The sequence below is a fragment of the Natrix helvetica genome, assembly GCF_964273705.1.
Source record: "Natrix helvetica genome assembly, chromosome: 9".
NCBI lineage: Eukaryota > Metazoa > Chordata > Lepidosauria > Squamata > Natricidae > Natrix > Natrix helvetica.
The window spans coordinates 22,356,917-22,371,021 of NC_138560.1; the positions used below are offsets into that span (position 1 = coordinate 22,356,917).

The window sequence follows — 14,105 nt, forward strand, 5'->3', positions numbered from 1 at the left end:
GCAGGAGCCAGAAAGCATCGCTCGTTACAAGCAAGTCATTCCGTAAGGCTGAAAAGACAGAGCAGGAAAAAGGGGAGACAAAACCCGTGGATAACAATTTGACTTGAAGAAACAATTTTACTGACAAAAAGGCGCTGGGTCCTCCTGAGGATGAACAAACTCTTTTCAAGGCACCGTTTACTGGAACACAAAACGACTCCATCAGATGAGGTTCTGTGATGCTCCCGTAGTTACAGGTTTTGTGCCGAAACAAATCATTTTCATCCTGCAATATTTTCCCTCTTCTCTATTCTTCCTTGATGCCGGAACTACCATTTTCCGATATTTCATTGCTGTTTTTTATGTTACTGTTGAAAGCCCCACTTTCTCTTTGTCCAGATAGTCACTGTGCCATGTACTTGAGGTTTCTCAAAAGTTTACTTCTCTTAAAAGAGAGGCATATTTCAAATATTTCCTGTTTCAGAGTTCATTTTCATATTGAAAGGGCTGGAAAATTCTTTTGCTGTTATTGTTTTCTCTGAGGAAGGAAGAAAAGGAAGGAAGGAAGAAAATAAGGAAGGAAGGAAGGAAGGAAGGAAGGAAGGAAGGAGGGAAGGAAGGAAGGAAGATGTGAAATAGAGAATTGAAAGGGGAAGGAAGGGAAGGAAAAGGAAGGGAGGAAGTGTGAAATAGAAAATCAAAAGAGAAGGGAAGGAAGGAAAAGTGAAGGGAACAAAAGGAGAAGGAAGGAAGGAAGGAGGGAGGGAGGGAAGGAAGGAAAATTAAGAATGAGAATAAAAAGGAAAGAAAGGAATGGAAGGCAGGAATACTAAAAGAATAAAAAGAGTAAAGAAAGGAAATATGAGCAAGATTGAAAAAAGTAGGAATGAAGAAAAAGTGAAAGCAAGAAGGAAATAGGAAGAAAGAAAACATAAAAGTTAGAATGAAAAAGGAAAGGAAGGAAAGAAAGAAAGAAAGAAAGAAAAAGTAGGAAGGAAGGGCTCAGTTTTATTGCCAACAATTTCTCAGAAATAGTTTGCTCTTTCTTTCCTTTTCCTAATGCTGAAAGAGAGGAACTGGGCCAAGTTACCCAGCCAACTTTCATGCCAAGGCAGGATTGGAACTCAAGGGTTCCCATTCTTAGCCCGGTGACTTCTCACTGCACCAAACTTTGCCACTTATATACCTGCAAGTATTTCATACATCTGAATGCAAACCAAAGTACTAGCAAGTATTTTGTGCCGAGATGTCCCATCAGATTATTGGTGTTCTTGTGTTTTGCAATGTTGAAATAAGCTGTAATTTGCAACAAAATCTTTGACTAGAGTCATATTAGCTTAGGCAAGGGAACATGTGAGGAAATAGTCCCAGAATAATAATTACTGAGAATAATAATGTTGATGTTATCTGCTAGAGGTTGGTAATTGCTTCAAGAAACGTGTTGCTCTCCTCACAGTCTGCTTCGGTACATCTACTGGAGCAACGTTTTAAGAGCAGATACAGGGAGATACAGTTCTCACCTCTGCACCCAGGTGGATAAATGCTCTTTATTTGCAATGGGAAAGAGGAAAAGAGGTGAAGTGGGAAAATAGGAGGTTTCTGATGTGAGTTAATGCACTTTTGCAAAGCTGTGATGGTGGTGAAAAAAGTAGTATGGATGAACTGGCACCATTGTCACTGTTGAAGCAATTTTATTATGGACTTATGGCTTATGGACATGAAGTGCTATGGCAGAGGCCTTCAAACTTGGCAACTTTAAGACTTGTGGACTTCAACTCCCAGAATTCTTCAGCCGAATTCTGGGAGTTGAAGTCCACAAGTCTTAAAGTTGCCAAGTTTGAAGGCCTCTGTACTATGGAGTATCCACACAGTTGGATGACTGAAGTGTTGTTCTGGACCTTTCCAGCTAAATGGATACCCCCCATTAAGAAAGAGGAAAAAATATAGAAGAAAAAGTCATAAAATCTGAGCAGATAGCTGAGGAATGCTGGTCACTTCTATGGAACTATTGTTCCCAAAATTGCCAATTCACTTACATTTTTTTTGTATCTATCTCTGGTTCTTTTCAAACCATACATTTCTTTCAGTCCTGAGACAACTATTAAAACATGACCATCAAGAATTTATGTGTGGTTTTTTTTTCCTTCTCAGGTCAATTTGCAGCAAGCAACATATTTAAGAGAACCTCCAGCTTGATGGATCAGCCTCTTGATACCCCTTTGAAGGAGTAACTACAAATATTTTCTCTGATGCTTGAAAGTCTCTGCTGGATATTGTTCTGTGGTGTTTATCTGACCTAGAAGCAGGACCGTCTACTCTTGCTTTCTTTTCCCGAGATTGAGATAAGAAAGAAGCCACTTCGTCTTTTGGCCGGCAGCCTTGTCATGGGAGAAGAAACTGTCACCATGTTCCTCAGGAAGTTATCTTCTGCCCTTGAAAAATGGTAAGCAGCAGCTTGCTTCTTTCCAAGGATGAGGTTGAGAAGAGAGATGGACATTCACAAAGAGGATCTTCATCAATGATTTGGACAAGAGGATAAATGGGGAACTCATCAAATTTGCAGATGACACCAAGCTGGCAGGAATAGCCAACAGTCCAGAAGATAGGCTCAAGATACAGAAGGATCTTGACAAACTTGAACATTGGGCACTATCTAACAAAATGAAATTCAAGGGTGAAAAAAGTAAGGTTCTACATTTAGGCAACAAAAACGAAATGCACAGGTACAGTATAGGTGGTACCTTGCTCAATAGTAGTAACCATGAGAGGGACTTTGGAGTCCTAGTGGACAACCATTTAAATAGGAGCCAACCGTGTGCAGCAGCTGCCAAAAAAGCCAGCACAGTTCTTGGCTGCATAAACAGAGAGATAGAATCAAGATCATATGAAGTGTTATACTACTTTATAAGGCCTTGGTAAGGCCACACTTAGAATACGGCATCCAGTTTTGGTTGCCACAATGTAAAAAAGATGTGGAGATGCTAGAAAGAGTGCAGAGAAGAGCAACAAAGATGATTAGAGGGACTGGAGGTTAAAACAGATGAAGAACGGGTATGTCTAGTCTGATGAAAAGAAGGACTAGGGGAGAGATGATAGCAGTGCTCCAATATCTCGGGGGTTGCCACAAAGAAGAGGGAGTCAAGCTATTTTCCAAGGCACCTGAGGGCAGGACAAGAAGCAATGGGTGAAAACTAATCAAGGAGAGAAGCAACCTAGAACTGAGGAGAAATTTCCTGACAGTTAGAACAATTAATCAGTGGAACAACTTCCCTCCAGAAGTTGTGAATGCTCCAACACTGGAAGTCTTTAAGAAGATGTTGGATAATCATCTGTCTGAAGTGGTGTAGGGTTTTCTGCCTAAGCGGGGTTGGACTAGAAGACCTCTAAGGTCCCTTGGAACTCTGTTATTCTATCTATCAGGATGAGATCTTGGTGTTGTTGTGTAGGACCTAGACACCACTTAGTAGCACAGGGGATCATGGTAATTGTTGGAATGTGGCATGAACCTGCCAGGGACACCATGCGGAGTGAAGGGGAGGAAACTCATACCGTGTTTGACTAGCAGACTTGGGGTTTCATCATTCAGTCATAAAGTTTCTGTCTATGGCAGTGTTTCTCAATCTTGGCAACTTTAAGACCTGTGGACTTCAACTCCCAGATTTCCCCAGCCAGCATGGCTGGCTGGGGAATTCTGGGAGTTGAAGTCCTCAGGTCTTAAAGTTGCTAAGGTTGAGAAACGCTGGTCTATGGCATCACAAGGAGAAGAACGATCACCTTGCCTTGAGGCAAGATCCTACCATTGCAGCAATGATCTCTGATGAGAATTCATTATTTTTAACTAAAGGGCCAAAACCGCATGTTGAACCAACGGCTTGCTAGCCTACATATTTCTAAGAGAAGACTATAGTCCAGGGGTGGGTTGCTGCCGCCATTACTCCCGGTTCAGTGTGCATGCAATTTTGTGCGCGCGGACTCGCTTTTCTTGCGTGCGTGACAGATGCGCACACCACATGTGTGCACAGTTGCCCATAAACTGGTCTGTGCATGCGCAGAACATTTAAAAAACAGGAAAAAAACATCCACCACCACCCCCAACCAGGGAACCAGTTTGGAGGCGTAGCAGGCCTGGGTCGCTGCCAGTTCTGGCGACCCAGGTCAGCAAACCACTACCGGTTCATCCGAACCGGTAGGAACCCCCCTCTGCTATAGTCACTGACAATATACCTAGTCACTGTGCACTAGTGCACTGATGATGTTACCTAGTTGGGCGATGAAACATCTGCAGGAAAACAACCCAGCTGTGGGGAGCTCTGAGGATTCCACATTCATTTCTCTGCTTCTGCTTTACCTGTTCCTTGAATGACCTAACGGTGGCTTGCAAATCAATGGTTTGAAATGAACTTGAGCCAAATACCAATTAGGAAACAAGGCATCATTTATTTAAACCTTAAAATTAGGGGTGGTGGTGATTAACTCTTTGGGATTGATGGCCCAGATGTGTGTGTGAGAGGGAGACCCTCCTCTAGGGGAGACCCATCTGGGTCAAGGAAGTAAGAGACACACAGTGTGTTTACGTATTCCCTGTGTTAGCATGTGGGGTAGATCTGGAAAGGGGTTTAAAGTTAGATTGCTGCCAGTTCTAGTTTCTGAATAGATGTGATTTGAAGTCTGAAGGAAGACCTTTTGGATCCTTTGGGGGAAGATTGGGGAGAAATGCCCTCCCCCTTTGGTGGTCAACAGAAGTTGAAGGTGTCTGTTGCAAGCCACAATAATATCATTTGGATCATGACATCAACATGCAAATTGTGTGAATTACCTAATTTATGTCATCGCAAATAAAATAATTCAGATTATTTGTGTGAAGGTGACAGCAGGGACAACGGCTGTTCCTTCCACAATTGCGCAATGGGCATCTTAGCCACAGACAATGACCTCTCCCACCCCAGTCTCATCTTCTCCTGATCCTTCAGGATCTCCCAGTTCTGATGGCCAGATGTATGAGCAACTAGAATTAGGTCTGGTTTGGATGAAGCTCAATATATTTGATATAAAAAACAAGGAAAAACAAAACAAAACCAGGAACATTCAAGAAAAATTAATTAATTCCAGAAGCTACATGGTCCCACACATTTCACACAAGAGGAAGAAAACAGAATGTTGGACATCTGGAAAAGTAATTACACCATAAGATGATATTCCCATTCATACATTCTAAATACCACACAACGTGTTTTAAGTTTCAGGAGTTCTTTCAATTTCCCCCCCTCCCAAGACAAAACACAACTTTTAATACTTTAATTTTTGTTTCCACTTTTTCATTTCAATTAAGGGGGGGGGTGTGTCTCTGAGCTATGAAGTGACATTTTTCCCTTGTGCAATTCCACATGTATCTACCAGAAGTAAGTTCTGCTGGATTTACTTGTGCAATTTGCTCCAAGAGAGGTGTGTAAATACTAGGTAGAGCAGCCTTCCTCGGAGTGTGCTCTCTAGATGTGATAGGTGACAACTTCTTGATTTGCAATGACTCTGCTGGTGTGATTTCATACAGAGGCAATTTTTGTTCTATCAATTGCATTTTAGAATTGTTTATCTCTTGCCTTCCAGATACCAATTGTAACTCATGCTAAAAGGGGAAAAATCCAATCAACATTGAAATTAAACCATAGCGTTTCCTCTTTCTCATCTCCCCTTTGCATGCTTTCTTAAAATTTTTGTTGTGTCTACATTGTGGAAATAATAACTCCTAATGAGGCGGGAAAAATAATGAGTGGGATCTTCCCATCAACCGAGGAAAACTGAAGTTTTGCCTTGAATATGTTTTGCTGACCATGGGTAAAAATCAGTCAGAATATGGAGACATTCACACACAGAAATCTTCTCTCCCCCCCCCCCCCTCACACACACACACAGACACAGATATCCTGGTAGTTCTCTTTTTTTTAAAAAAATGCCATCATGATAAGAAGTTGAACTCCACTGGAGAAAAATATAGTCACAATATTAACAACAATAAAAGCATCATCACAGCTAAGTCATGATGGAAGACTTGATCTTTGGCTATTCCAAATGGAGTCCTTTGTGGGGAGGGAACGGATAAAATTCTTTAGCCCATAGGCCCCTTCATGCTTTTGGGCTGGTACATGGGCTGCTCCATGGGCAGCATGCCAAAACAGTCTGAAGGATTGCAGTGGCCAACTTTCCCGGGAGGGCCTGTGATTCCGGGTGGCCCCGGGATGCCTGGAATACCTTGCTGCCCCATGGGACCTGGAAGACCCATTTTCCCATAACCTGGAGGCCCCTGGATGCCTGTAGAGAAGAAAAGAAAACAAGAAGGAGTGTGAGGGTCAGTCAGTACAGCTGAGACGCAAACATTCTGTGGTGTCTTTTCCCTTTCCTGAAATGATGGAGAAGTGTTGGAGAAATCTTTCCGGTGAGGATAATCTTCAGACTGGTAGACTTCAACTCCCAAAATCTCCACTATGAGAGGATGCTGGAAGTGAAGTCCGCACACCTGAAAAATCTCCGGGTTGGGGAAAGGTGTGCTGGGAAAGCCTCATTTCTTTGTGAAGGAAGTTTCCAGGGGATGTAGATTTTACCCTATTAGTGACCTCAACGCTGAGCCAAATAGATTGATCTTGCTGTTGAAGGACTCAGTCCAGTGGTGAAATTCAATTTTTTTTTAATACCGGTTCTGTGGGTGTGGCTTGGTTGGCATGGCAGGAGAAGGATACTGCAAAATCTCCATTCCCGCCCCACTCTTGGGGGAAGGATCCTCCAAAGTCCCCATTCATTCTCCACTCCTGGGGGAAGGATCCTGCAAAGTCCCCATTCACTCTCCACTCCTGGGGGAAGGATATTGCAAAATCTCCATTCCAACCCCACTCTGGGGCCAGCCAAAGGCGGTATTTTCCGGTTCTCCAAACTACTCAAAATTTCCGATACCGGTTCTCCAGAACCTGTCAGAACCTGCTGAATTTCACTCCTGCCTCCGACACTACCTCAGCCTTTTGATTTGTAGTCCTACCAGCAACACTAAGGAAATCATCTATTCCATTACATATTTATTGATTAAATTTATATGCTGCCATTTCACTCGGCAAAGCAACTCTTGAGAATTTAAAGAACAGACTACTTAAGAACAAGCTCCTTGTTCTTACAAGAAAAACTTAAGAAGAATCTCTATTTTGCCTAACCGGAATAATATTTCCACCTTCTGCTCTACAAAGATGGAACTGATCCAGATACAGTTCAATGAATTTGGAGAGAAGTTTGGCCTATTCTAGGTTCATTGAGTTGAGTAAGCTATGAGACTCTCCTCTTTTTCCAATGGCTAGTAAGAGCAAAGTTCCCATTTCACTACTGGTGTAGATCCAAAGGGATTTTTTCCATCCTTTTGAAGGACTGTAAAAGGAACTATAACACCATGGTTTAAAATTGCTAAAGGAAGCAACAACACCAAGGAGAAGAAATTACTTTCTGTATGAAGATGCAACCTAGGGCATATAGTAAGACTCTAAATGGCCAGGAATGGCACCACTGCAGAAAAACTCTACGCATGCTCTGGGTCTTGGTGATGGGTAAAAGCAAATGACTGATGAAAGCAAGCAGACTTAAGCAAGCAGGTTTAACTTAGAGCAGGGGTCGGCAACATTAAACACTTAAAGAGCCATTTGGACCCATTTCCCACAGAAAAGAAAACTCTGGGAGCCACAAAATCCTTCCTGCGCCTGACTATTTTCCGAGCAGCTGCAAAACTAGCATATGTAGTTGAATTAAACATTCTGCTTTCTTCTGAAACTTTTCTTTTCTTGGATTTATCCATGGTTGGCTGTTCTGACCCCCCTCTCCACGCCTGTGAATAAGCCAGAACACAGGCTTGGCTGTTTGCCACTATTTAATTAAGGAGAGAACAAATCCTTTGGCTGAGGGCCCAGACAACTCACGTTCAATAGAACAACACAGATAGTCCCAATGAGCAGACACAACCAGAACACATAGAGCTTCTCAATCACCAATTGAACAGTTGTTTCCTGCAAATGTCCCCTCCCAACGTCTCACCTACTATCTGTCTTGGGAGGGGCCAATCCACAACTACCTGTGCTTAATCATCTTCTGTGAGTCTGCTTACGGAGTTGCTGCTTCCGTTTCTCAGCCCTTCTCAATCTAGCATCGGGGACAAACTGCCTTTGATCCTCCCCACTGCTCCATGCCTCAAGTGCCTCCTGGTGGCCAACCAGCCTCTCTGGTCCCTGCTCTGAGTCTGAACCCTGCACAGGGTCCTCCACATCATCCAGGGCAGACTCATATGGTTCCTCGCTATCCGAGTCCATCAGCAGCTCAACCGTATCCTGCTGGACCACAACAGTTGGCCTACGGGGGTCAAAAACAATGGTCGGTTCCGGATCCCGTTCCAACCAGTACGGTTGGAATGGGCCTGGCGTCACCCACATGGACGTGTGTGGGGCGCGCATGTGTCGTACCTGCCTGCAATGCCTCTGCAAGCCTCCGTGATGCTCCAGCTGTTTGGTGGGGGGTTGCGCAGGCACCATATGCTCCATGCGCATGCGCGGAAGCGCCAAAGGCTTAAAGGACAGGTAAGGAGCTTGGGCGGGCATGTGGGCCCTTCGGAGCATCGTACCGGAACGGTACCCAGTGCTCCGGGCAGGCTCTGGTATGCCCGTACCGGGGCCTACCACCTGCAAACCCCCACTGGTCAAAAAGCTCAATACATCCCATGCTCGTGAATGTTGCACATTGGCGGTTGTGACCAGTGATGGGTTCCCATTTTTTTTACTACTGGTTCGCTCATGCATGCACGTGTGATGCCTGGGGGGGGGGGGTGAGCGGAGCCTTCCGCTGCCGCTGCTACCAGTTTGCCTGATCCAGGCCAAACCAGGCTGAACCGGAAGCAACCCACCTCTGGTTGTGACCTATATTTTGAGTGACAGGGAGCCACAGCAAAGGGATGAAAGAGCCACATGTGGCTCCAGAGCCCCGGGTTGCTCTGACTCAGAAGGAAACCAAATTTACCTGGAGGGCCTGGTGCTCCTGTCTCCCCCATGACTCCAGTCCCTTTGTCTCCTTTTTCTCCTTTGATTCCAGGCTCACCTGCATTGAGGGAGAAAACATGGAAGGGAATTGACCGAAGCCTCCATTCATTTACCACATCAGGCTACTTCGGAAACGGTTTGCGAAGAGTCTCCTTTGTCCTTGTTTAGAGCTGTGGCCACATTCTTGCCCAAGTGGGGTTAAATATTCATCTCAGGAACCTTCTGGTACAAAGTTATAAAACCCGGGCACACCCCAAATTTGGGGACTCCTGCTGATGTGTCATCTAGATGACATGAATCTACTGGCTGAGTTGTCACCTGCTTAACCTGGCATCTGATTTTGCCCATCGCCTAAATTTACACCATTTGCAGAGCCATGGAAAAGCCAATCAAGGCTCAAATTCTCCAAGCTTGACAACTTTAATGCCGGTTGAAGGATTCCGGGAGTTGAAGTCCACCTATCTTAAAAGTCACCAAGGTGAAGAAATGCTGATCTATGATGTGCATCTCCAAATCTACCATGTTTCCCCGAACACGGTTCTTATTTTCATTTGACCCTCGAAATAAGTGCTTGGACTTATTTTGGGGGAGGTCTTATTACTTTTCAGGTGCAGGAGGCCCCTTAACCTTGGGCCACTGATCAGCTGATCCAGAAAGGGCTGGAAGTTCTCTCTCTGTTTCTGGCACACTCTTGGCAGTCACTGGGCCTGCCGCTCTTTTTGCAGCCGCCACTAAGAGAAGGGGCGCGATAGCTAGGGTTTGCAGGAGCGGCCTCTGCGAGGTTGTTCCGTGTGGATGGCAGGTGGATGTGGAGTGCATGAGACATGTTTCCCCCATCCCCCCCCAGGAAATGGTAGGGACCGGCTGCACATGTGTTTAAATATTTTAGGGGAAGGCGTATTTTTGGGGGGAGGGCTTATTTTAGTGCATGCGCTCAAAAGCCTGATTGGCCTTATTATCCAGGGAGGTCTTATTTTCAGGGAAACAGGGTACTTCTACCCGAAGGAGGAGTGACAAGGCTTACCTCTCATGCCGGGCACACCTTGCCGGCCTTCCCTTCCAATTTGTCCAGGCAATCCTGGAGAACCAGGAGGACCTGGCCTCCCCGGAGTTCCGTCTTTCCCAGGTGATCCTGGTCTCCCCGGCTGGGAAAGGACTTCCACTGGTGACATGGGCAGTCGGGAAGTGTAGTACTGAATCCGTTCTGCAGGAAAGAGAAGGGAGTCATTGTTTGCTCAAGGGGTGGACAGGAAATCGTGAGGGGAGGAATTGGGGAAGCCTGTTTTGTGGGGGAAAGGACTTTCTCTGTCGCTGTTGAATAGACACAGGGCGAAGATAAACTCTGAAAGCAGCGGTTCTCAACCTGTGGTTCGGAACCCCTTTGGGGGTCGAACGACCCTTTCACAGGGGTCGCCTAAGACCATCGGAAAACACATATTTTCAAAAAAATACGGAAAACATAAAATAGTTTTATGGTTGGGGGTCACCACAACGTGAGGAACTGTATTAAAGAGTCGTGGCATTAGGAAGATTGAGACCCACTGCCTTAAAGGGATCTTTGGGAGCAGGTATGTTCCCCTGAGAAGCTACAATAGAATAGAATAACAGAGTTGGAATGGACCTTGGAGGTCTTCTAGTCCAACCCCCTGCCTAGGCAGGAAAGCCTACACCACTTCAGACAAATGATTATCCAACATCTTCTTTAAAATGTCCAGCATTGGAGCATTCACGTCAGGAGGCAAGCTGTTCCACTGATTAATTGTCCTAACTATCAGGAAATGTCTCCTCAGTTCTAAGTTGCTTCTCTCCTTGATTAGTTTCCACCCATTGCTTCTTGTCCTGCCCTCAGGTGCCTTGGAGAATAGCTTGACTCCCTCTTCTTTGTGGCAACCCCTGAGATATCGGAAGACTGCTATCATGTCTCCCCTAGTCCTTCTTTTTATTAAACTACTAGACATACCGAGTTCCTGCAACCGTTCTTCCTATGTTTCAGCTGTCAGGCCTGCAGCCAGTTCTTAGAATTGCAACTTAGAGCAATACTTTGCCTTGGACTCTGATTTAATTTTGGATGTTATTTGGAACACTGACATTAGCCTCCAGTCCCCTAATCATCTTTGTTGCTCTTCTCTGCACTCTTTCTAGAGTCTCCACATCTTTTTTACATCGTGGCGACCAAAACTGAATGCAGGATTCCAAGTGTGGCCTTACCAAGGCCTTATAAAGTGGTATTAACATGTGATCTCGATTCTATCTGAACTCATTGCAAAGTTTTTTAACAGATTAACAGAGTTGGAAGGGCGCATATAGGTCATCTAGTCCAACCCCCCGCTCAAGCAGGAGAACCTACACCATTTCTGACAAATAGCAGACCAGTCTCTTCTTTTCTATTCTATCTCTTCTATTCTGTTAATTTATTTATTCTGTGTCATTTTACTTTACTTTTTACTTCATTTAAATTTATGTGCTGTGTATTTCACTTTGAGAAGCAATTCTGGGTGTTTTTCCTGAGAGACATTCAAGCCAAACTATTAACAAAGAATATCATTACAACTTTTGGATTCTTCTTGTTCCAGAAAATTTAAAAAAAAATCATATATTCATCTTCACCATCATCATCCTTCATCTTATGTCCTGCAACAATATATTTAATGTTTTAAACAACAACATCTGCCTATTCCAGGATCTAGAGAAGGACTTGTCAAGTTGGCAAAAATTCCAAATCCAGTCTAAACATCTGGCTGACTATGCCACCAATCATCATAATAATAGTACTATAACCTTCCTTGTACTCACTTATACTTTTATAGCTGACCTCCTCCAGGAATTATTCAAACTATTGATTAGGACTGCTTCTGCAATCTTGTATTGTCTTTATCATTAATTATATGTGGTCTTATTCTCTGAACTTGTAATGTTTGAGTTTATTGGGACATCTTTTAGTCAATTTTCGGTCTGTTTTGCAGAAATGATGGAGTCAGCTACCTTCTTAGGGCCAGGAGTGGGGTTAATTTTAATTCACAGCAGGCCTGGGGACCCTTGTAATTAAAATACATTCTCCTGGGGGATCGTGTCATATGATAACAAATAACAGGCTTATGGAGAGAAGTTCTCAATTCCACACCAGAATGGGAGCCTAAAACAGCCTTGCCAAACAGGGCTTTCCTCAGCATTTTCTCTCTTTCTTTATTTTTATTTTCAAGAGTGCCTGTGTTTTATTGTTTTTAAAATGCTTTTATTGTTTTAATTATTTTTATAGTTTTGGAATTGGAAGCCACCCAGAGTCATTGGTTTGAGATGGACAGTTATAGAAATTGATGGAATGAAGGAATGAATGAAATTGAGCAGAATTGAAATGACCTTCTCTATGGTGGGGTTTGGGGTAGGAAATACTCTCAGCTTCCAGATCTGGCATCATAATGTGACTCATTTCCTGACCCTCTGACCCTTCTGCTTGGTTTCTAGGGTCTCTAACCTGGAGAGAGAGACCCTGTGCTTCCCCCTTGCTCTCAATCTGCTCTCATCACCCACCATCAAACATTTTTTGCAACTCTTCTCTGATGAACATCCTGATCTGGTCATAGCTCATGGCATCTCCCTGGTGAGAAAAACAAGGAAGAGGGAAAAACAGAAGTCAATTTCTGCCTTATCTTGCATGTTAGCCTGTCCCATTTGACCGCTTTCACACGCTCAGCTTCACCCCACATGTAGCCATTCCCACAAGCTCCAGAAAATCTCCCAGGAGCAAATCTTCTAGCCCTATTACATTCTGGCAGCTGAGTTGGGCAGTGAGGAGGTTGGAGAGGAGCATGGGCCAGTCCCGGAGTCTGGGGAAGGCTCGGACGAGGGCTCTTCATCAGAGGCAGAGAGGGGGCCAGGGCCATCTGGGAGTTATGTGCTGCCTCCAGAGCCTCCGGAGTCGGACATCAGTGAGGCAGAGGAACAGGGGGAGCTTGTTTCTAGTGCACGCATGTGCAGAGCTGCCAGAAGGCAAGAACAGTTAAGACAAAAGGGGCAACTCGGGAGTAAGGCTTGGAGATGATTGGCTTCTCCCATAAGACATAAAGGAGGAGCAAAGGCATGTGAGCCTTTGCAGGAAGCAACTTTAATTTTTTCTGGTCAGTTTAAACTCTAAATCTCTTTTTTGACACAGTGCTCCGTGTGGCCTTGCAAAGCTAATTGCCAATTAGGTCTTTGGCAGCGTTTCAAGGAAGATAAAGGTGGGTGCCATATCATCCTTATCCTGAAAGACTGTGGCAGAGTTCTGTCAGATTCTTTACAAACTATTTGTGACTCATTACGGGCTGTGAATTGCTAAGTGTGTGTTTTTACTGTCTGAGAAAGCCTAGGTCAGAACAAGCTCCGCCATCAACATCTTCCTCCTTCCCCACTCGTTCCTTTCTCTAGCTGAAGGAGTGGCTGCTGAGGGTCACCATAATCAATCTCCCAGCATGCTGTTATTTTAACTTCCTCTCCTTCTTGAGAAGCAATGCTTTGTGGGACCCTCTGGGCTGCTCAGTCACGGATCCTGGACAAGCAACCCCTCCCCTACTTAATCTCAGGAAGGATTCAGCAACTTGGAGTGGTTGCATTTGCAGATTAGAAGCTCTGAACTGCACTGGGTCTCCCCAGCAGTTCTGTACTGCAGGAGAAACCGAGAAGCAAGTTTTGACACCTTGTGCATCAGTGAAGTTGTATGAAAATCTCTTTTAAGCAGGGGTGGGTTGCTGGGCGTTCGTACGGGTTTGGCCGATTCTTTAGCTAGGATTCTGCCCAGTTCGGCAAATCCCCAAATGCCACCGCTGGCTGGCCATGCCCACCATGCCCCACCCCTCCTGCCCCTCCCCTCCCAGGAGTCTCCACGTGGCCTGTTTGTCATGCCAGATAAGTGCAGGGCCCGCATGGAGGCTCAGGGAGGGGAGGGAAACGAGCCTACTGGAGGTTTTGGAAGTCCTGAAATGGGCCTGTTTTCGGCCTCTGGAGGACCTCCAGAGCCTGGGGAAAGCAGTTTTCTCCCTCCCGAAGGTCAAGGAAATCCTCAGAGCCTGGGGAGGGAGAAAAATGCCCCCACCCCGCCGT

At 44.9% G+C, this 14,105-nt stretch overlaps 1 protein-coding gene across 7 annotated transcripts in view; it reads right to left on the reverse strand.

The window, feature by feature from the left end:
- Positions 1-4,995: 4,995 nt before the first annotated feature.
- The window catches only part of COL16A1 (collagen type XVI alpha 1 chain), a 289,804-nt gene continuing 280,694 nt past the window's right edge, over positions 4,996-14,105 (reverse strand). For all 7 annotated transcript variants that reach the window (XM_081962316.1, XM_081962321.1, XM_081962318.1 and 4 more), the window contains 4 exons: positions 12,558-12,624; positions 10,054-10,233; positions 9,010-9,087; positions 4,996-6,285 (listed from right to left, as the gene is read on the reverse strand). In XM_081962316.1, coding sequence (XP_081818442.1) covers positions 6,083-6,285; positions 9,010-9,087; positions 10,054-10,233; positions 12,558-12,624 — 528 coding nt within the window. In that variant the 3' untranslated portion in view covers positions 4,996-6,082. The remainder of the gene's footprint in view (positions 6,286-9,009; positions 9,088-10,053; positions 10,234-12,557; positions 12,625-14,105) is intronic.